General features: G+C 43.3%; 1 protein-coding gene across 5 annotated transcripts in view; it reads left to right on the top strand.

Moving 5' to 3' along the window:
- Window positions 1-24,539, top strand: part of spg11 (SPG11 vesicle trafficking associated, spatacsin) — a 157,225-nt gene that overhangs the window by 101,829 nt on the left and 30,857 nt on the right. For all 5 annotated transcript variants that reach the window (XR_005941447.1, XR_005941449.1, XR_005941448.1 and 2 more), the window contains exons 27-30: window positions 1,009-1,116; window positions 18,063-18,225; window positions 22,222-22,436; window positions 23,042-23,801. Coding sequence is in view for 2 of the 5 variants with exons in the window: in XM_041175101.1 (XP_041031035.1) it covers window positions 1,009-1,116; window positions 18,063-18,225; window positions 22,222-22,436; window positions 23,042-23,801 (1,246 nt within the window). In the remaining 3 variants the exon portion in view is untranslated. The remainder of the gene's footprint in view (window positions 1-1,008; window positions 1,117-18,062; window positions 18,226-22,221; window positions 22,437-23,041; window positions 23,802-24,539) is intronic.

Below are 24,539 nucleotides of genomic sequence, written 5' to 3'. Positions count from 1 at the left end.
ATGTTATTTTGCATAATCAATCGTTGCAGCACAAATCCTATAATGATGACCCTCAGGCTTATGTCAACAGACAGAATGAAATATTGAGCACTTTTTTTTTGAACTCCAAACTTTTTTAAAAAATTTAAGTCTGGCAGAGTTAAACCCATTAACAGCTGACTGTTCCAGTGCGTTTTGACAATTCTTTGACTTGTTTGACAGCTTTGACACTTCCAGTAAGCTTATGCACAATCATGTTTACTGTTAACAATCCCAAAAAGTGCCTAACCTCTCCCAGAGATTTTTCCGGGACCATATCCACCTTATCTCTGAGTCCATCAAGTTCAGACCAGCTCTTAGCTGGCCTAATCTACACATTCTAGGTTTCACATGCCTGGCCTACTGAAATCCCACTTCGGTGGAGGCAGATGATGACTTAATTGGCCAGTTGCCTCCATGAACCATGCAGATACAAATCCCAGTCCGACTCCAATCCCAACCCTGCGAAAATGAGAAATACTGTGTTCAGGCTGGGACTTAGGATTTTCGGCCATCTCCACTTTTCCACCATGACGGAGAGCCTGTCCATCGTGGCAAACATCTGGGCAAGATGCTAGTTAAGGCTAGCATTTGAAGTTCAATACTGCATTGTTGAAGGTGGTTTTCTCACTAAAAAAACAATTCCATCTGCCTATTGGAGAGAATGTTAATGGTCCAAGGACAGTATTTGAAGAAGAACAGAGTTCCTTGGGCAACATTCCATCCTTAGTAAATACCACCAAAAAATAAAGGATTAACTGGTCATTTTTCTTGGTGCTAACTGTGTGATTTTTGCAGACTCCCTCCTGCAGAACAGTCAATTCAGAACACTTAACAGTGCTAATATTGAAAGAGTGTATATCTTTGTGCCAAAGTAAGGTTCCATTGTTGTAACTGAACTGAAGAACCACGGCAGTTAATCTTTGGTGATAATAAGTGACCTGCTCTTCCTGTACATCACTTTATCTTGAGTATTTTCTTTTTTGTAAGGACTGCCCCTGGCTCCACATGCTGGAGGTGTACGAAATGTGCACAGAACACAAAAATTATCAAGAATCAAAGTTGAAACTTCAGGAGTTCCAGAAATGCCTACTGTCTGTGAGTCTATGTAATTTGTCACATTTCTGATCTAGTTGATCTGCATTGTGTTGAGAACAGTGCAGAGTGCAAGCTGCAATAAATCAGAGATTGTGCAACAGTGCTTTCTTGAATCTAGACTGTTGGAGTTGAAGAATCAAAAGTTTTAAGGGTATATAATCAGACTGGGCAGAAGAATCATGGAACGGTTAGAGCACAGAAGGAGCTCATTCCATCTGTCATATCTGTGTCAGCTCTCTGGAAGAGCAACTCACCTGATCCCACTCCCCCCACCTTTTCTTCGTAGCTCTGAATATTTTCAACACTTCAGATAATTATCCAATTCTTTTAGAAGGCGTCAATTGAATCCGCCTCCCTTTTCTCATGTCGCTGTTGCTTCTTGTTCCAGTCACCTTAAATTGGTGTTCTCTAGTTCTTGACCCTGCTGCCAACAGGAACAGTTTCTCCCTATTAACTCAAATATCCTCTTAAGCTTCTCTTCTTCGAGGAGAAAAGCCCCAGCTTCTCCAAACTATCCACGTGGCTAAAGTTCCACATTTTGGAACCATTCCTGTGAATCTTTTCTGCACCCTCCAAATGCCTTCACATTCTTCCTGAAGTGTAGTGTCCAGAATCGGACACAGTGGTCCACTTGAGGTCGAACCAAAGTTTTACACAGGTTCAACATAATAGAATCATGATAAGAATGTTCCCAGATATATTTATCCCTATTGTTATAACTAAACTCCTGCCTATGCAAAAGGGCAAATGTGGGTAGTAGGACTGCAGCCATCACCTGATCTCCTCCTAATATTTTTACTGCCTCCTGTAATGATCCTTTCAGCTTCTAAAGAACAACTTATACTCTTCAATTTAGAAACACTTGGACACATTTGGGAATTCTGTAAGCTATAGAATGCATAACCTTTTTAAGAAAGTCTTTTAAGGTGTCTGAATTCTCTTGGCTGTTTTGCTAGAGTTCTACCATTAATTAGGTGGAATGGCTCAAAAAGGCCAGACCTAACCTTAATTGAGAATTCTCATTCACCTTGTAGAGAGTGAAGCCTCTTCCCATTCCATACAAGGTTACTGGCACACAAGGGCAGGTTCTCTATGCTGAGTCCATAACTGACCTGACATAATGCTAACAAGCTGAGGCATATAAACTTCTTGGAAATATGAAGTGGAAATTTGACCAGCATTGATCAGGGGTTGTTTATTATGGTGCTGGTGCGCTTCTCACTGACTTTAGCAGCCTCTAGGTTGGAGGGTACCTGTGAATAATAACCTGAGTAACTTTTGGGATCATAGCTCGTGCAATTGAGGGCAGAGCCTCACAAAGGTAATCAGTTATGTATTTTTTAAATTTATTTGTTCATGGAATGTGGGTTTTACTGGCTAGGCTCAGCATTTATTGCCAATCCCTATTTGCCTTAAGGTGGTGGTGAGCCATCTTCATGAAGTGGTATAGTCCATGTAGTGTAGGTACACTCAGTGCTGTTAGAGAGAGCGTTCCAGGATTTTGATACAGTGAAAGTGAAGGAACATGGTATAGTTCCAAGTCAGGATGGTCTGTAGCTTGGAGGGGAACTTGCTGGTGGTGATGTTCCCATACCCTGTTCCCTTGCCCTTATAGGTGGTAGCTGTCACGGTTTTGAAAGGTGCTCTTAATAGACCCCTGGTGAGTTGCTGCAGTAAGTCCTGTAGATGGCACACACGACTGCCACTGCGCATCGGTGGTAGAGGGAGTGAATGTAGAAGGTGATAGATGAGGTGCCGATCAAGTGGGCTGCTTTGTCCTGGATGGTGTTGAGCTTCTTGAGTGTTGGAGCTGCAATCATCCAGGCAAGTGTAGAGTATTCCATCATACTCCTGCTTTATGCCTTGTAGATAGTGGACAGGCTTTGGAGAGTGGGGGATGAGTTACTCGCTGCAGAATTCCGAGCCTCTGACCTGTTCTTGTAATTTGTATATGGCTAGTCCAGTTTCTGGTCAGTGGTAACCCCCAGTATGTTGATAGTGAGGGATTAAATGATGGTAATGCCATTGAATGTCATGGGCAGATGTTTGGATTCTCTTTTGATGGAGGTAATCATTGCCCGGCACTTGTGTGGTGCGAATGTTACTTGCCGCTTATTAGCTCAAGCCTGAATGTTGTACAAGTCTTGCTGCATTTGAACATGGACTGCTTCAGTGTCTGAGGGTTGCAAATGGTGCTGAACATTGTGCAATCATTAGTGAACATCCCTAATTCTTACCATAAGATGGAGGCAACTGAAGATGATTGGGCCTAGGACACTACTCTGAAGAACTCCTGCAGTGATGTCCTGGTGCTGAGATGATTAGCCTCTATTAGCTACAACCATCTTCTTTTGTGTTAGGTATGACTCAACCAGTGGAGAGTTTTCTCCCTGATTCCCATTGACTTCAGTTTTTCTCAGGCTCCTTGATACCACACTTGGTCAAATGTGGCCTTGATGTCAAGGGCATTCACCTCACCTCTGGAGTTCAGCTCTTTTTACCAAGGCTGTAATGAGGTCAGGAGCTGAGTGGCTCTGGCGGGACCCAAACTGAGTGTTAGTGAGCAGGTTATTACTAAATGCTGCTTGATAGCACTGTTGATGTCTTCCATCACTTTGCTGATGATTAGAGAGTAGATTGATGGGGTAGTAATTGGCCGGGTTGGATTTATCCTGCTTTTTGTGGACAGGTCATACCTGGGCAAATTTCCACATTGCTGGGTGTGTGCTCGGTGGTGTTATATATCAATAGATATAAGTCCAGCCATGATTATTTTTTTTTTAGATAAACAAAATATTGCACACAGGGCATTTGTATAAGCAAATATTTCAGGATAAGGCCATTTATCATTGACTGTCTATTTAAGTTGACCTGCGTTTCTTCTGGTACCTTGATTATTTTCTCAATGTTCAAAACAGAAAGCTTCTTCACCTCCACTTTTCTCCCTGATTTCAAAATCTTAGATAATGTCCAAAAGTAAAGCAAATTTTAGCATTGCATTTTTGTTGGAATCTTGAGTTCAAGTCAGCTTTGCAATTGCTCAACTTAATACTGCAGTTTCAATTTCCAGTCATGAGTCAATCAGTGAGCTAAAGGAATATTAACTCTAACTCAAAGTAGGAATCTGATATTGCAGCATTTCAGGTGCGAAATCCCTAAATGCAAAGTCAGGGCCAGATGCATGTTATCTTACACTTCTGAGAATTTGATACTTACAGATTAGGACCCCTCCATAATTGAGGTGTGAACATTGTTGAATCTACAACCCTCCTTATGTACATTATTTAAAACTGGAATTATGTTTGATTGTTCTATTAACTTGAAACCAATACCCAGTTTTCCTAGGGATTGCAATTACTGTAATAATGGAATTGGTCCAGCAATTTATAACTCTTCCAATAACTTGTACTAAACTCCGTGATAGTGTAATTGTCAATGAATGAGCCTAAATCTCTCTCTCTCTTTTGTCACCCTTGGACTTGCTGTCGCCTAAAATTGAAAGGAAAGTTCTTGTAATTTGGAATATGAGGTAGAGGAATTTTTGGGGTAAATGCACTTTGCCCTATTTCAGTCGTAATTCTGACCTGTAGCTAAACACAGTTATAGTTACTGGCAGCAACTGGAGCTTAGTAAGACAATCATGATATTGAAAAAAACGCATGGGAATTTTTGAGCACAAGGTTGTATTCTGCCATTGAGTTTTATTTTGTATTAATACGTCAGTGTGGTGTCATTTAACGTATTAATTGTAACAGATAAATATAGCTGCCAAATACCACCAAGTTCTTACATTTTACTCTATGTATAAAAACATGACAAGGAAGCAATTGTTCATTATAAACACTTCACTCTAAATGGTATATATGCCTTAGAGCCTCCTGGGCGATTCATAAGAAAATGAGCTTTCCTATTTCGTCACTCTAGAGCCCACTTCTGGGACTGATCTGGCAATAAAACAGACTGGTTTGAACTGACTGATATGGTACAGCAATAAGTCAAGCTGAGAAATGTCTTGAAAATAGCAGTCCCTTCAGGGGGAGAGGCATCAACTTTTTAAATTATGTTTTCTGGCAAAAATTCTAGTAATGTGGACACATTGGCGGCATTTGTCATTTTCTTTCCTTAGAACATTTAACATTGAGTAATTACGTTGTGTGGTATTGTCTGACAGAAAACGTTTGTTACAAAAGCTGTGAAGGAATCCAGGGTAATGGTTGTTGCCATTATGCATTTTTTTGGAAGGCAAACCAATTGACACAGTGAGCTGGAACACTGTGCTTAATGTCTCTGTCGGGGGTTGCAATGCAGCCTAAGCAGACAAACTGATTCCTGAATTTCAACGTCATAGGTGGCTTCTTGCCTATTTCCTAGCAAACACAATGACAAATTTCCATGGCGTGCAATACAGTGGTTGACAATTGGCTTAAAATAGATTCTTCTTGCTTTCACACAGCTGTGAAGTTTGTGAAGAATTTATTGACAATGTTTTTGCCATAAAAAGGCCCTTAGTCTTGCAAGAAAAAGATAGTTATGTGGTTAAATTGGGCATTCTATAGCTCATGAAAGCTTATTTGCCAGACTAGAATTCTTTGGCAAGATTTAAATAGAACAAATTTCCACGTGAGATGTCATTTGCCTATATTGGCAAATAGGTTTTTATCGTTCATGGGATGTGGGTGTTGCTGATTAGACCAGCATTTATTGCCCATCTCTAATTGCCGTTGAACTGAGTGGCTTGCTCGGCCATTTCAGAGGGTAGTTAAGAGCCTGGAGTCACATGGAGGCCAGACCAGGAAAGGTGGCAGATTCCTTCCGTAAAGGGCATTAGTGAACCAGATGGCTTTTTACAAAAATTGACAGTGGTTTCATGGTCATCACCAGACTTTTAATTCCAGATTTTAAAAAAAAAATTGAATTCAAATTTCACTGTCTGCTATGGTGGGATTTGAACCCAGGTATTTGGATTACCAGATCAGTGACTAAAGAAAAACGCCACTGCGTCCCTCAATGATGCAGAGGACTCGACATGATCGTCAACAATACACAGTCCTGCAAGTTGAATGTTTGATCAGAATACTCTTAAGGGATTATAAAATTGAGTGATGAAATAAGATGGAGTTCCCCTTAAGATCAGCACGGCATTTTTTTAAAATAGGGGGCGCTAGGAAAAGAATTTGAAGCACTTTTAAAACCTGACCAGACGCTTAGCTTGGCTGAAATCCAGATCCTGCTTGTGCTGACCATAACATCCCCAAACTGAATGCCATCTGTGGTGACGTGGCGCTTGCTTCTGTCTGCTTCCCAGGACAAACTTTTATAAATGGTGCATGTGATGGAACAGTGTAAAGAGAGCTCCTCCAGCCAGTTTTAATCCAGTGAAGTCCCATTACAAGAGCAATATGTTTGTCAGCACTGCATTCAGAGCTTCAGGTTATTTCATGGGTAGTTGCTGTTTAAAATGCAACGAGTACTTGTAGTATGCTGTCCTGCAGCCTAGTGAAATGTCTTCCCGTGAGCTGCTCTCAATGCAAATTTCCAATAATGCACTGAAACTTTCCAAGATCTACCTCACTAATGATACTAGGAGCAAGTTAAAGATACCACCAACTCGTAATGACCCAGCCACCTCCCCCCACCTTCCATCTTCAAAGCAGAGGAAATAAGAACGTAAGAAATAGAAGCAGTTGTAAACCATATAATCCATGGAGTCTGCCCTGTCATTTCATAAGATCATGGTTGATCTTCTATCTCGACTACACTTTGCTGCCTGCTCCCTGTATCCATAGATCAAAAATCTAGCTATCCCTGCCTTTGAATACACTTAAGGTTGGAGCATTCACAATCCTCTGGAGTAGAGAATTCCAAAGATTCACAGCCCTCTGAGTGAAGGAATTTCTCTTCCCTACTCAGCCGGATGGGTGCAACTGCAACAGCCCCTTAAGATGTTTGATAATATCCAGGCTGCATTAGTCCACTTGATTTGCACCCTTGCCACAAGGTGCTCTCTGCCTGCCTCTTCCATCACTGGCACACTGGCTACAGTACTTCCTATTTGCAGGATGTCTGGCAGGAACTTGACAGGGTTACTTTGAGAGCATATCACTGTAATGTGACTTCTGCCAGCAGGGAAGGACAGTCATGGAAGCATCACCAACTGCAAATTTTCTTCCATGTTTTGCATCACCCTGACTTGCATGTATTTTGTACTTCCTTGATTGTCACTAGTCAATATTCTTGAACTCCCTACCTGTCACAATCATGGGAACACCATGGTTATGACCAGGATGGGAGGAATATGCAGTTTCTCTAGCCCCACTACTCCACAGGTCGCACCAGAAGTGTAAATGTTTCATTCATTCACCAAAATTGTCAATTATTCAGTTTTTTGCTATTGTCAGAACCAGAATATAAGAGACTTTAACCAGGCTTTTTTCAATAAATTCAGAATGATTGATTTATTATGAAACAAAACTTCTTTTTAAAAGCAAGTTGCTAAATCTGGTTAACATACAATTTGGAATCCAAAAGTTTAACTATATACCCTTTAAATCCTAATATATACATACATACATACACACACACACACACACACCCTCTCCCCAAAACAAATAGGCCTCTGTAGAGGTTGGCATTTAAGGAAAAAACACCTTTTGGCCAAAAGGGAAAACTTTGTAAAAAATGATAAAGTCTGAAGGGCTTTGGACACTCAATCTGATGGTCCTGCGTGCGAAGACAGATCACTGGTCACAGTAGTTGTCTGGAAGTTCATTCCAAAGGAGCTTTGGTATGGAGAAGAACAGAGGGATCAATAGCCTTGGGATCTCTCTCTCATCTCAGCTTCTCAGGTTTCCAAATACAGATAAGTTATACTGGGATGAGGACTTATAGATGGATACTAATAACTATACTGAATTTCAGACAAGGCAGGAAGAGAGCAAGTTGGGTGACCTTCTCCTTTTCAGTTTATTCCCAAATCTGAGTCCAAAAATCAAGTTCAAAACAGAAACTCCTCTCAGTCAGATAGTTTCCAGAAAATCACCAGGACCTCACAGCCTCTGAAAACCATAGGGCTTTTTTTCCCCTCCAGTAATTAAAATTCAAATAAACAAATAGCTCTTATCTCCTCAGGTGCCTTGCTGGTCATTTAGCTGAAGTCATGTCTTGGAAAAGGCAGTTTGCTCACAGTCCAAAGTGAACTTACAAGCTTTCAAAAAAAACCCAGGTCAGTTCCCAAGTGTCCAAATAATTCAATGTCCTTCCAATTAAAAAAAAAACTTAGTTCTTAACGATATGTATTCATAACACCATCAGCAGAGGAACTTAGTGCTACCAACTGAGCCACAGTTGACACAACATTTCTCTCTCATTTGAGTTGCACCCCAGGACTAATGCAAAAATCAAGGTTGGCCCTTCAGTGCTGTATTGAGGGAGTGCTCCACTGTTGGATGTCCTGTCTTTCAAATGAGACGTTAAAGCGCGGGACTGCATGCCCCTCAGATGGACATAAAAGATTACTTGGCACGAGGGGCCAACCTGATGAAGCTAAAACGCAAGACTACTTGTGTGCCAAGCAGTGGAAGCAGCATATGATAGACAGAGTGAAGCGGATCAGATCTAAAATCTGCAGTCCTGCCACATCCAATTGTGAGTGGTGATGGACAATTAAAAAACTAATTGGAAGAGGTGGCTCCACAAATTTACAAATATCCCCATCTTCAATAATGGGAGACCTCAGCACATCAGTGACAAGTCAAAAGGCAAGGCTAAAGCATTTGCAAACATCTTCATCCAGAATTAGTGAATGAATGATCCATTTAAGCCTCCTCCTGAGATCCCCAGCATCTCTAATGTCTCAGTCTTCAGCCAATTCGATTCGCTCCACGTAATATCAAGAAATGACTGAAGGCACTGGATACTGCAAAGAATAGGGCCTGACAACATTCTGGCAATAGCACAGAAGACTTGCTGTAGAACCAGCTGCACCCTAGCCAAGCTGTTCAAGCACAGCAACAACACCAGCTTCCATCCCGTAACGTGGAAAATTACCCGGATATGACCTGCCCACAAAAATCAGGGCAAATCCAATCCGGCCAGTTACCCACCATCGGTCTACTCTTGATCATCAGCAGTGATAGAAGGTGTTGTCGACAGCAGTATCAAGTGGCGCTTATAACCTGCTCACTGACGCTTAGTTACGCAAGAGCTGAACTAAAAGGTGAGGAAACATCAAGGCAGCATTTGACCCAGCGTGGTATCAAGGAGCCCCGAAAAGCTGAAATCAATGGGAATCGGGGGTGGGGGGGGAAACTCCCGATTGGTTGGAGTCATTCCTAGCACAAAGGATGATGGTTCTGTTTGTTGAAGGTCAGTAATTTCAGTCCCAGAATATTGCTGCAGGAGTTTCTCAGGGTAGTTTCCTAGGCTAGCCATCTTCAACTGCTTCATCAATGACCTTCCCTCCGTCATAAGGTCAGAAGGAGGGATGTTCACTGATGATTGCAGTACTGTTCATGACTTCTCAGATACTCGAGCAACAAGACCTGGACAACATTCAAGAGTCTTGACACCATCCAGTATAAAGCAGCCTGCTTGATTGGCACTCCATCCACCACCAACGCATAATGGCAGCTGTGTGGATCTTGATGCACTGCAGCAATTCACCAAGGCTCCTTTGAGACCACCCTCCAAACCCACTACCTCAACCACGTGGAAGGGCAAGGATAGCAGGTGCATGGGAACACCACCATCTGGAAATTCCCCTCCACGCTACATACCATCCTGACTTGGAACTTTATTGCCATTCCTTCACTGTCACTGGATCAAAATTGTGGAACTCCCTACCAAGCAGCACTGTGGGAGAATGCAGGGGCTCAAGATGGTAGCTCACCACTACCTTCTCAAGGGCAATTAGGGATGGGCAACAAATGCTGGCCTTGCCAGCGATGTCCACATCCCATGAAAGAATTAAATGACAATTATTTCAAAGACGAGCAGAGGAGTGTCCTCACCAATATTTATCCCTCATTCAGCAGCACAAAAAGCTGATTCTGCAGTTGTTTACCTCATTGCTGTTTGTGGGAGCTTTGTGCATGCAAATTGGCTGCCATGTTTCCTACATTACAACATTGACTACAATTCAAAAGTATTTCATTGGCTGTAAAATATGGGTCACTGGTGGCCGTGAAAGACACCATGGGCAGAGTTTTCCCGTTGTTGTGCAGGGGCAGGCTCTGCACGTAAAATGACACACGATGACGTCAGGCGAGCTTCCCGATGTCACCACGCGCCATTGCGATATTTCAATGATGTGCAACGCACGCCCGCCATTAATTAACGAGCCACTTAAGGCCCTTGAGTGTTCAGTCGACACTGATTTTTCGGTGCCCGTGCAATCTTCGGGTCGGCACAATGGGCAGGCAGGTGGGACATATTTGTATTAACCTCGTCCACGGGTGGGTTAAGAGGGCTCACTGGGGCCATGAACGTGCACAGTCAAGTGTTTATTATTGAAAGTTTTTGAAACTTGCTTGTGATCAGCAGTACTTCAAAACGCATCCCAGCTGCTTTTTCTGGACTCTGAACCCTCAGGTCAGCACTCTGAAGTGAGGAATCTTTTCCGGGCCTGCAGGTTTCAGGAAGCCTTCCCTTAACCTGGGAATGGGAGCGGAACTGTCCACTGGAGGCAGCTCCTCTGAGGGGGAAGGGAGGGCCAGAAGGGGGAGGAGGCCAGGAGTACACATTCAGCCTCCAGGGGAGCCACCTTTGGGGGGACAGGCACAAGGGATGCAGGGCCAAGAGGTAATCCAAGGCAGAAGGGGCTGCAGAAGGCGCCACTATCCTGCTGCCGGGGTTTACAGGCGGCGAAGCAGCTACCTCAATGTGTCTGAGGTGCAGTGTTGAAGGAGGTTCTGCCTCTCAAGGGAGACAATCAACTATATCTGTCAGATGATATGGCCTGAGATCTTCACTAACTGTGTGGGTGGACACCCCGTGCCAGCGGCTCTGAAGCTCACAGCTGCCTTCAACTTCTATGCCTCTGGCTCCTTCCAGCGATTGGTGGGTGATCTTTGCGGTGTCTCCCAATCAGCATTGACCTTCATCCATTTCTGCTGGGACCAGGCAAGCCAGACACAGTGAGCCAGAGGCTTCGCGGCCATTGCTGGCTTCCCCCGTGTCCAGGGTGCAATAGACTGTACGCATGTGGCCATCAAGGCGCCAGCAGGTGAGCCCGGTGCCTTTGTCAACAGGAAGGGCTTCCACTCCATGAACGTGCAGATAGTGTGTGATCACAGGATGCTGATTCTACAAGTCTGTGCAAGGTACCCAGGCAGCTCCCACGACACCTACATCCTCACTCACTCCCAGGTGCCGGGGCTCTTCAGTGCTCCAGCCCGGCTGAATGGATGGCTGCTGGGTGACAAGGGCTATCTCCTCAGAAGGTGGCTCATGATGCCTCTCCGCCGTCCAAGAACAGAGGCTGAGCAGCGCTACAATAGGAACAATGCCCCCACAAGGGCTGTGGTGGAGAGAACCATTGGTCTTCTCAAGATACGCTTCCGATGTCTGGACCACTCGGGGCGCACTCTGGTACCCCCCCAGATCGTGCCTTGGTGATGGTGGTTGCCTGCTGCACTCTCCACAATCTTGCGCTGGAAAGGGGGAATGCTGTGGACGATGAAGATGTCGACGCAGTGGCTGTGGCTGCACACAATGAGTCCAGCAGTAAGTCTGAGGATGAGCACACACAGAAATGCTGAGGGGGTAGATGCTGACCTGAGTGCACTCCAGGGAGGCAGGGACACCCAGGAGGCTTTAATCCAATGAACCTTCAGCTAGCGCGCCACAGATGTCCACCAGGACAAACCCAGGCTGTCGGCTTGATACTCGACACCTCAGTACAAAATCTGGCAGGTTAGCAACAGTATCTAAGGGCCTTGTCAACAAAGCACTCATTACAGTTTTGAAAACTATCCACATGCAAAAGAAAAGAGGCACCCTCAGCCATGGTGACATATCTGAATTTAATGTGTCAAGCAAAGCAACATTTTACAGAAAAATAAACAATAGTGTTACAAATCAAATAAAATCATAAGGGTCTCATCTCGGGCCAACACAAAACCCCAATGAAAAACCCGTGGTGTGCCTAAGGTACCTTATGCTTTCGTTTCTGGGTGCTACGTCTTGGTGCTGCGCCACCGCTTGCAGTGGCACCTGAGGCAGTCTGCTGTCCTGTTGGCCTTGATGACCTTGGCGGTCGTCCTCTTGCTCGTGGAGCCTGTGCTGGCCCCACCTGGGAGGGAGCTGCCACTTCCACAGCTGGCATCTCCCCAGTCGTCGCAGCCTCATCGGATGATAAGTCACTGGGAGAAGGGCGGAGGAACTGCCACCGTCATCCGGAGTACCTTGAGAGGAGCAAGCAGAGACGGGAGGCAGCTGCTGTGCCGACGTGAGGTTGTTTCGGACCTCCCTGCTCACTGGATGGATGGGTACCAAGTTGGGAAACTTGGTGCCCACACCATCTCCCACACTGGCAGTGATCAGCTGAGGTCAATGCCAATGTGAGGGCTTGCTGGTCAGAGCGCATCCCCAGGAAGCCCTGATGGGTCTCCTGAAGTATCCTCTCCACAAGAGTCGCCACTTCCTCCATGGAGGACGCATGGCGCTTGGACATGTGGCTCATTGCTTTGGCAATCGTCCGCGTAGGCTCCTCCATCAAGGAGACCAAGCCAAGCATTGCCTCATGTATCTCCCCCAGATGCTCCCGCACACCCGGCCGCATTTCCTGCACCTGCTGCATCGCGGACAACTCCAGAGGCACATCATGCACCAACTGAGCATGTGCCTGGTCCCCTGCAGTCCTCCAACTGCTGATACCATGGGCACTCTCTGTTTCTGCCAACTCCTCCGACTGTCATGTGCCCTCACTGCTGTGCCCCAGGACACTAGCCATTGTTTGAATTCCCACCGAGGTGCAAGTATCTGCGCTGGTGCCTGCCTCGCAGAAATGGCGTGATGCTGGTGAGACTTCAGGCCACTCAGGTGTGAGAGGGGGCCTCTGCTGCTCCTCCTCCCAGCCCTGCTCTGATGGTGCTGAAAGGAAGAACAAGGACAGTGGATCACTTAGCATGGAGACAATGACAAAGTTCGTCCCTGTCCCCTGGGTCATTATGCGCACATCCTTCCACAACCAATGGTCAAGCCATGTTGCAAAATTAAATCATTTAACATTCAGCAGTGCTATGGCTGTTGGGAGGACAATGCTGACCTCACTGGGCATAAATACCTGGCCGTGGCACCCCAGCCTCGCTGACACCAGTGGGCCTGGGTGCATGGTGCCTCTCCAGATCCAGGGCCTCCTGCTCGAAGTGGCTAAGAATGGCGATCTGCGCCTGGCCACCGCCAACCCTCGCACACTCTGCCACGTTATGAGCATTCTTCTTCTGAAAATGAGAGACGAGCATTGATTAGTGCAAATTGTACCTGGACTCTCTTCGTGCACGGTCCACCCCAACCAGAGTGGGATATATCAGGGCTCCACTGCCTCCCTCACCTCGCTGCTGCCGAGCACTCACTCACAGATGATAGGTCTGCTTCCCCCCCGCACTCTCTCCCTCTCCCTCCTTCCCTCCCCCCCCCTCCCTTGGCCACATGCTGCCTACATCACATTAGGCACCACACAGTATATCCTTCCATAGCAAGGAGGCGCAAGCACGTGGAGCACAGAGGGCAGCAAATGGTTCGTTGCCACGTCATCTTGAAGCTCCCGTCCCAGCATGTCATCGCCCTGACTAGGACACGTCTTGCACCTGGGTGCAGCTCCTCCAGGTTACCCCCAAACCAGTCATGTGGGACTCAGTGTAATACATGCTGCGGGGGCAAAACGCACCTCCTCATCACCCTCACTCAGACTTTAGGGGTGGAGGTGCAGCAGTGGGATAAGCCGACTTGCTGGGTTAAATGCCCAATGCCAACATGGCACTCACCCTACCAGAGCGCAGCAAGTCGTTGAAGCGCTTGCAGCACTGGATTCAGGTGTGCAGCACCAAGTCGTAGGAGCTCATCAGCTCCACCACCTCCGCCCAGGCACATTTCATCATGTGGGGGGATCTTCCCCTCCCATCCTGGGGAACCAGCACCTCCCGCAGTGCTGCCACCTCCTTGAAGGCAACAAGGCAGCCATCCGAAAAATGAGGGGCACGCTGGCCCCCTGCCCTACCCTCTGGACTGGCCTGCTCACCAGAAGCCCTCTGCTGTGGCTTTGCACTTGCCATTGTGAGCAGCCTCGAAAAGGCTGCCAGGCCTTCATTTAAACAGGCTGCCGGGTTGCCATTGGACCCGGTGGTCTGTGCATGTCCACCCACTCCCGCTATCCTCGGGAGTCGAGAAATACGCTGGGCCGGGCCTTAATTGGCCCACCCATGTAAAATGGCGAGCGGTGGTTGGGTCTGCGCCCGCCTGAGCCTGCTCCCTGCCACCTGGAAAGTTCAGGCCTATGTAAATGTATGTCTTGGATACATACTTTATTTACTGATGCAACATTTTATTGAATAGTAACAGGGATGAAGGTATGATTATTTAAAATCAACTTCTTATAACCTATTGGATTGAAATTTAAAATAATCTAGGCACACTGAGCAAGGGAGGAAGTAGCAAATTCGATACTTTTATAAAAACAGAAAATGCAAAACTACTCAGCAAGTCAGGCAGCATCTGTGGAGAGAGAAAGGGAGTTATGATTTCAAGTCAATGACCCTTCATTAGAACTGTTTTGATGAAATGTCATTGACTTGAAATGTTAAACTTTTGCTTGAACAAGCAAAAACCAGGATATGAGGTGTCAACTTTAGTCATGATCTGAGTTCTGGCATCAAATTCTTGAAACCGATACAGTAGACCTTACTTGAGAGGCTTCCGTTACATCTGTGTTTCAGTTCTTCTGGCTATATAATGGTGTGTCCACTAGTACTAAGCAATGTGAAGAATAATGAGGTTGCACTGATTTCATTATCCATCTTCTGTTTGCACAATCAGCACCTCCCTCAGGGTAGTATTTTCACTTTGTATCAAAAAAAAGTTTGTGATATTGTATATCTACTCAGCATGTGAACAGGCAAGCGATTGACTTCTCTCACAAATGTGTGGCTCATCAAGTTATATTCAAAATTATTTATTTACATGTATTAAAAGCCCTTACTTGCTTGGCTGCAAGGATCAAAGTGGAAATGAGCTACACATGATACCTATCTCCTATTGTAGCTTAATAGCTCTTCTCAAAATTTGACCCATGTGTTACTGTCGTGGCCCTGTTCCAATTTTGAACTTGTCTGAGGTAACGTGCCACACGTTGGTCTATTTAGTCTGCATTAGATTTTTTTAAAAGTTCCCTTGGCAATTACATCATTTAATTTCTCCAACTCTTTCCAGCCTTTGTTGAAAGGATTGTCAGGAGGAGGTGTTTTCTGTAAGAATGTGTGTTTTTTTGTTTATAGTTTGTTTTTAAATAGTCAAGTTAAATTGCAAGGGTTTGATCAGTGAGAATGCCATATAGTTTTAATAAAAGATCAGTAAAGGTCATTGTAACATTTGTACACATTTGCAGAGAAATTATTATTGGTTTTCCTAGATTTAACAGCCTGATTTTACATGTAATATTAGCACAAAAATGGTTTACTTCATAATAATAGAGTAGCTGATTTCTATTATATTTGTACTACCAATGAGTTAGGTGGGAAAAGTACTGAGTTTAGAAAACAGTGTAATTTATCCAAGGGCCAGTCGTTACAATGGACTGCATTTCGCATCCCTGAATAGCAATAAAATTATTTGCATTCATAATCTTAATGGTGCTGAATGCTGAACATCCCTAGATTCTAACCCTGCTTTTACGTTCATTGTTTTCACTCAAAACATAGGTTGTTGAACCCAAGATTGAGAATCACTGATTTGAGACTTTTGACCATTTGAGCCATTTTGTGATAGTTGAAGGAGACTGAAGTCAAATGAAGGATGCAGAAAATTGAAATTTCTGCAGTTATTAAAATGAAGCAAAAGCAAGATGGAAAAGTTCAGTTTTTAAGTGGGAGAACACGTTCAAAAGTTACAAATAGCCATTGCAGTTCCCTAGTCAGAAAATTTAGGAATAAAAGTTGTGTAGAAATTATGGTATGTGACAAAATTAATTTGTTTGAGTGTCTTCCATCTACTGTTTTAACGATAAGGTTAACCTGTTCAGTTCATGAGTGTTAACATCTGTTAAAGGAGCCAAGGAATACATTGAGTATTAAGAATATGTGATATTCAAGTTTATTAATCCTTAGGTTTAAATAACAAGCACCAAAGGATTGAAATGGTCAAGTTAAATTTCAAGAGGAAGAATGAGTCAAGATCTAATATCCAAACTAGATGCAGCATAGTGGTTTTCCCTTAATTACCATTTCAGATACTGTGCTCATTAGTAACTGACCTATTTAATTGCAGATTTTTTCCCCTTCATATGTATGTTTTGATAATTCCCTGTGTAAGGGACACACAGTCAGAGACTTCAGGGATGCCTGTAGCTTGCAGTTTAAAAGTTTTTAAAAAAAAACAGCAGTCTGAAAGCAGATGTCCTTATTGCAGCACAACAGATAAAAGTGCTGCGGCAGGATTTCTGCAATGAAGAACAGAACTTGTTAGTTGTAAGCACAAGAACAGGTAAACATTGTGGCAGTCCTTCATATATGGTATCAAATTCAAAAAATTTTAACATGGAAACCAGAGTTTGAGTGCATTTAAAACTGGTACACTGACACACTTGAGCTGTAGTGTAAAGACCCTTAATGTGGGCACAGTGCTGCAAGATAATGCTGTTACATTCCCTTGTTTTGCAGAAGACGTTTCTACATTTGGTTAAAAGTAAAATACTGCAGATGCTGGAAATCTAAAAGAAAAAACAAAATGCTGGAAAAACTCAGCAGGGCTGACAGCATCTCTAGTATGCTGGAAAACTCAGCAGGGCTGACAGCATCTCTACTATGCTGGAAAAACTCAGCAGGGCTGACAGCATCTGTGGAGAGAAGAACAGAGTTGATGTCTGAAGAAGGGTCATACAGACTTGAAACGTCAATTCTGTTTTTCTCTCCACAGATGCTGTCAGCCCTGCTGAGTTTTTCCAGCATTTTCTGTTTTTCTTTATACATTTAGTGTTTGTTTAGTCCCGGTTTCACTAGTATTTACATTGCTATAACCCACCCAGCAGTACAAATCATAGGTTTCATATCTTCATATCATGGAGGTTGAAACCTTGCACTCCAAACTAAAAGTAAAAGTGCCTGTAGTCTCATCTGCACTGGCTTAATTATCGTGATGGAGCTGTTTAAGAAAACATGAAATGACAAGAGATGAGACCCAAGCTCAATCAAGTAGCCTCCTTCCACAGACTATCAGCAGGGATGAATGGTTTGCATGGAATTCATTTGTATTATAGGACCCCTGAAGCACTACAAATTTTTGGACAGAGTGAAGTCAAGTGTATTTCATAACTTTTCTATTATCAGATTTCTGGATTCCCATGACTTTACTGAGATTCAAGGTCACCTCGGGGTAAAAATTGCACTCTATTCATAATGAAAGGCCTATGGTTAATTCTACCCCATCCCATCCCATTTCATTTCCTGAGGGAAAGGTCTACATACAAAAACCTTGATATCCATAAATAATGAAGCCAAAACATTCATCCATTCTTATTTTCCAACTGTTCAACTCTTGAGCTGCTGTCCTGCAGTTTAACATTCTTCTTTTGATCTCTGCCCATTAATAGACCTGCGCTTAATGTGGAAATTGGTGTGTTCCAAAAATTCCACCTTTAAGAAGTCATTGCAAAATTGAAATTATTCTGCGAGTCTTAAAAATCCTTGATCTGTGTAACCATACAATGCTCATGAAATCTTTTATCTTTCTTGCCATAGTTAAAGGCTGCAGATTCAGCAGACGCTGAAATCCCAATACAGTGGATGGAATCGCAAGCTGGTGTGCTTCTGAAGTTAATGATGCGACAGTGTCCAACACAGTATGAACTTGGGAAGCTGCTGCAAATACTGGCTGAGGTGGACTGTGCCCTCATAATAAATGGTGAAGATTTTGATAAAGTTAATAATTTTTGGCACTTTTCACAACCTTTGGACAGCCTAAGTACTTTATAAGTAATGAAGTACCTTTGTGGTCACTGTTACAGCGTGGAAACACAGGAATCAATTTGCACACAGCCAGGTCTGAAAACAGTAATGAAGTGATGACCAGATAACCTGTTTTAATGATGTTGGCTGAGTGTTAAATATGGGGGTGGGGTGTGGTGATGAAGGATTGCAGCAAGAAATGGGACATAGTTTAGGTGGGAACATTGTGGCCGTTATGCAGAGGCTCCCCGTTTGTCGAGGAGGTTCTTTTATAGCCTGCTTGTACATGCTACATTGTCTGCTGACAGTAGGATTCCCCCATTGAATAGCCGACCATGCTGCATAATCCATGTCTCCCACATACGTGCCAGCTCTTTAAATTTTAATTTGAATCGTGTGGGAGCTGGCTCCCAACGCAAAAGCATAAGCAACGCCTACTTTCATTTTTGCTGTTGGGAACAGTGCACAATTGATTAAATACAGCTCTGTGCTTGAAATCTAATTGTGCACACACCAGACAGTTTTGGAGTGGTTTTGACAGGTTGAAAGTAAGTCATGGCCATGGACAGGGTAAACTTTGGGGAACAACAAGCGAGAATTAATCCCGATTTTATAAAATCTCCAACTTTACTTTCACATGAGACTCCAGCCCACGCGAATTGAATGCACCCAAAAACAAACTACCAGAGGATTCACACTACGCATTGTGAATAGCAACACAAAGTCCTTAAATGTTTCTCATCCATGTTTTTACCAACATTAGGATGTTGCGGAGTTTCTAAACCGCCTAAGTTTCATTCTCTCCACTTGTGATGCCATTCAAATTTCTTCAAGAGATAGAACCTTTCTAATATGTCATCTTCTGTTTTGTTTTATTCCTACTAAAGGCCAGGATCCCTTTTTTTTATTGCTTTGGGATCTTCAACTTGCTGCTGACAGCCACTTTGAGATCCTTACTCTTAACCCTTGTACCTTGTTGTTAGTAAAGGCCTGAGTGGGTAATTTGTAGATGACTTCACTATTGCTGGTGAATAGAATCTGGTGTTAGTTGAAAAATGCAGGCTCATGAAATCTGCCGAGTACTCCTAGATCAATTTATTTCCAAGGGGGATGGGTGACATGTGGTTTGCATTAATTGTAAAAGCTTTCGTTCTTGAGTAGAGAAATTAATTTCACACAGGATAAACCAGAAATCCAACCATATGGAAACAATTTTCTATTTGCGATGAATTATACAGGAAAGTAATAGCTTACGGTAACAATTGACAATTATGATATAATTAAATAGATCTTGGGAAATGCATAATATCAAAATGCTTATTTTCAAAGGAACATAATCTGTGAACTAAGTTTACATTGAGTGATAAACATGCCATCTGCACTAGTCTTTCACAGGGTTGGTTTGGGGGTGAAAGATGTTTTCATTTGGAACTTTCTGAAGATCACAAGTGTGTTACTCTTTCATTAATTAACTTGAGGTTGAAAACAAAACTCTACAGAATTGTTTTTCTATGATCACAGCCACAAATGATGCAGTTAGAATATGTAACTCCATGTTTTACATAAATGGCCCTACATGTTCAAATCAGATGATCATTATAAGGGGCTAATTAGATTCTGGTTGTTGGACACCCATTATTGATTGTGGGGTATCACCGTTGGGAAATCCTGATAAATTGCACATGTTTCTGCTTATTATGGGGAAATGGATCATCTTGTTGAGTTGCTACTTGTCACTGGCCTACATATTCATTTGCACCCATTTTTGGGCACAATCTGAGCATCAACAGCAACCACCATGCCCAACTGTGGAGTGTGGTGAGTTGTGGTGGTAGCTGCCTACAGTTTTAATGTGGAGCTAGGAAGTGCATATCTGGCTGGTAGGATTTAAAAACTTACCATGGGATTCTTTTGCAGCTGCACTTTTTGAAGGTCTAGCTAGGCTATTTCAGAAACAAACAAAACCTGTCTGAAGTTGGGTGGTGGAAGTTACAATGGCTTTTTGATCATGTGGTGATAGCCCAGTCCTACAGCTGGAAAGGACCTTTCTTTGCATGTTTAACTTGAGCAGCAGGAGGTCTTTTGATGCAGTGGAGCTGGAAGCTCCAGGTTAAGAGTCCCACTCCAGGACTTGAAGGCCAAGAAAGGTGCCTTCATATCGTAGCCAAACAGGTTGGTTATCAACTTGCAAATCCTTCCGATATGCCACTGGCGTGTGGAAAGAGTGGGAGAGTCTCCTGGTCAGCCAGAACCACATGGTAGCTGCAGCGCAATAACCTTAATAATAGAATCAAAGCCAAAACCAAGATACAGAGCTTTCCTATGTTGAGAGTTTATTTTGTTCAGTGTCTCCGTTCTCCTGCCACTCAACCCAGTGTCCCAGCTAGCCCCTATTTATATGCCCTTTAGAAAAAAAAACAATAATCCGTAAAATAAATGAACAGTTAAGAGGGGTGACAGCCCCTGACGGGACATATCCCCTATTTATGCTCTCTTGAAACAAAATCAATAACTTGAACAAAAGATCAATAAATCAAAGGGGGTGACAGCCCCTTGTGGGGCACTAACTAAAACAAAACGTCAAAGGAAACTTACAGAATCAAATTAAAATATCATTTGGCGAGGGGTTGGTTGTTAGCCCCTATTTATATGTGCTCAAAAGGCAATTAATACCCATCACCTGTTTATCTTAACCATAACAATGTAATTGACAAGACATTAAGGAGCCTCCCTATGTTAAAAGACTCCATGTGCAGGTTCTTACTGCTAGCTTTGTGGCAAGCACCTCCTTGATTTGAGGGACTAGCAGAGAGAGGAACCTGAGCAGCTGCTCGGTCAAACATGATAGAAGCTATGTTGCCTCCATATATTGGGCACAATCGCACCCCGAAATTGGTGTATGCTATACCTGATTTATGCCTGAAATATGGGCAAAATGCCGATTTCTACCTGACTAATTGTGGTTGTACAAGAGTGTCAGATTAACCCCTTCGCAACTAGTTGGAATGAAAGAGCACTGAAACAATCTTCGCCAATGATTTTATCTCTGCTGTTTTGCTCCTTTGCTGTCTTGGGCCTTGCCTCAAGAAAGGGACCTGTATTGTTGCTATACAACAGTGCTGAGCAAAAAATAGAGATTTCTTTTTCTTCTCATCCATTGTCTTTTTTCTTCTTTCCTTTACCTTCTATAGGACAAAGCTCCCACTGCTGTTGTGAGCTCATTTGCTTCAGTTTAGTACAGAGAGTTCCCAGGAACGCTGCTTTGGACCTCCATCCAGCTTTACATCCCACTTGTGTCACATTTTCAATCCCAGCATCTGCTAAACAGCTCCTCATTAATATCACCTTACAGTGCCACAACACGTTTTATTATTAGATGGCTGAAAATAAAGTCAATTGTAATTATTTTGTATCTGTCCAAAGCTTGTGTAGAAATTACTGTTGCTGAACATACGAATTAGGAGCAGAACTAGGCCATTCTACCCTCGAATCAGCTCCACCATTCAGTAAGATCATGTCTGATCTGAATGTAACCTCAAACCCACATTCCTGCCTACCCTCAATAACCTTTCTCGTTGAGTGATTTTGAAATTATTTGCTGTAGTGAAAAACAAGAGACGTCCTCCACAGTTCCTTTTAAAGATAAGTCCTAGATAATTAGCTTTCTTGGAACCAATTAGTCCATGATCCTGAGAACTAGTTGCCTGCTCACTAGGTAACGGTAAGTGGCGAAGAGTTTTCAACCTGAATGGCTAGCAAATATTGTGTCAACCCAGGACTTGGTAAACCTCGTGAATTTTCAAATTAAGAGATTAGTTCCATATTACTTTCTTACTTTCCAGGATAGCCAAAGCATTGTTACACAAGAGTATATATTCTAATGTAATTTTTAAGTTTTTCTTGTTTAGATTATATTCCAGTGCATAACTGAAAGTTTGTCACTTATACCTAGGACTAGATTTCCGAAAACTGAGCAGGCTCAGCCAGCTTCTGCAAGACACCTCAATCTCCATTGATCACTCCCTGCTCATTAATGACAGCACAGATACCTTGCAGAATGTGTGTGGGAAAATTCTGGACCAACTGCAGAAGAAGGGGCTTTTTGTTTTAGCTAGACAGGTGGCTGACCTAGCCCAGCTTCCGCTAGACCATTTGGTGGCCCATGAGGTAATATTTTTTATTTTACAAATATTTGATTGTAGGTCGAAACTATAGATTATGCAAAATTTGGCCTCTGCATATTTTTTGGCAGAGGGAGGACTGAGAATTGAAGGAACAGAAGCCTTTTTCAGATCCAGCTCCAAATCGAAAATCCCTACATTAACTCAACCGAACTTTTTATGTGAGAGAAGAGATGCAATCTATTATTTGTAACATCAAATTGAGTGTGCCAAAATGTTAGCATGAAAAGGAGGCACAATGGAATTGTTGGCTCTGGATTCTTTGCTTCGGTGAATTTACCATTGTCTAATAATTGCTCAGAGAAAAATGGAAAATGAAAACCAGGTGTTTCCCCGTAGGATAGCAAGACAATAACGACCTGATTGTTCTCGTGTGTCTCTCAGTGCAGGTTCAGATCGGCAGAAGACTGTGCATGGATCATCTATCTACTCTCGACTGTGGTTGATCCTTGGCTCAGAACGATTTAGGAATATGGGGTGGAAAAACTGAAAAGGGGGATTTATACTCTAACACAACAGTAATTTATTACATAAACATTATTACAATGTATTACATATGTCTCCAGTATTTAATCTATTTTTCTCTCACAGGTAACTCAGGAATTACAAAATTTGAAGCAACATGGTCAATGGCAAAGAAAAGAGACGAGGATGAATTTTTGGAAGAAATGCCATGATGGTTTCAAAAATAACTTGATCTCCAATTTAGTTGCTTCTGAATTCTTTCTGTCCCAGGCCAACGAAAAGCCATCCATTAAACCACAACTGGCTTCATCTTTCAAAGAACAGTTCCTGAACATTCAGGAAAGATGTCTGCTTTTGACCATGGCTGGCCACTGGTTGTCGCAAAACAATCCTCCAATCCTGGATCAGTTGGAAGAGGTAGAGAAGAGGATTTGGTTGTGCCGCATCAGACAGCAGGCTTTGCTGATGTCCACAGCTTTGAGATTTGCTTGGCAGATTTCTGTCTGTGGCGAAATGTCCTTTGATAGTGCTACCAAAGAGTTCATGTTCTCAAAATTGCCTGCTCTGAACTCACCACAATACCTCAAGCTTGAAGGATTTCCAAATAAGGACACAGCTTCCAACTGTAGACTAGACACCACAGAAAAAGAGGCTCTTAATATTTTGATTGCCGAGCTGTTAGATGGAGGCTGCATTCACGAAGCCAGCAGAGTCTCTAGGTATTTCGAATTTTACAACCAAGATATATCTCTAGTTCTCCACTGCAGAGCCTTGGCTTCAGGAGAAGTGCAGACTACAGATTTTCACCCCTCGATGCAGATCATCTTGACTACAGGAGCATCTTTTAACGAAGAGATAGGACTCCATCGAAAAAGGATTCCAAGTTGTAAGTTGGTTTATTTGTACTTGTCCCAAAATAGAATCTGTAGAAACTTACAGCACAGAAGGAGGTCATTGGTCCATCATGCTTGTGCTGGCTTTTCAGAGCACTCGTCCTTTGTCCCACACCCTTGCCTTTTTATCCATAACCCTGTAAGTTCCTCACTCTCAAGAACCTATCTTTTTAAAATGATCTTTGGGATGAGCTTCTACCACCTTTTCCAATGGAGCATTCCAGATCCTGTCAAAAGAAACAGCAGAGGCATCCCACTGGCGCAACAGGTTAAACTGTCCAGGTCTGTGCCACAAAGTGATGTGATTTTGGTCTGTTTACCCTGTATGACATTCAGTTTGGGTGTGCAGTGAGGTAAACAACAACTTATAATTTGCATAGCACTTTTAACCTAATTAAAAGTCCCAAGGCACTCCACAGAAGTGTTATGAAAGAGAGTACGTCACTGAGCTGCAAAAAAGAAGATATTACATCAGATGACCTAAAGCTTGGTCAAAGAGGTAGGCTTTAAGTAGTGTGTTAAAGGAGGGAATGAGACAGTGAGGTAGGAGGGAATTCCAGAGCTTGGGGTCTAGGCAACTGACTCCACCAATGATGGAGTGATTAAAATTGATGCACGAGAGGCCAGAATTGGAAGAATGCAGATAGCTCGGAGAGTTGTGGAGCTGGAGGGGATAACAGAGAGGGGTGAGGCCATGGAGGGATTTTATTTTCATCTTTCATGTGGTGAGA

This window comes from Carcharodon carcharias, chromosome 26, assembly GCF_017639515.1.
Source record: "Carcharodon carcharias isolate sCarCar2 chromosome 26, sCarCar2.pri, whole genome shotgun sequence".
Taxonomy (NCBI): Eukaryota; Metazoa; Chordata; class Chondrichthyes; order Lamniformes; family Lamnidae; genus Carcharodon; species Carcharodon carcharias.
The sequence above is the reverse complement of the archived record's forward strand: the minus strand, read 5'-3'. Positions and strand labels throughout refer to the sequence as shown.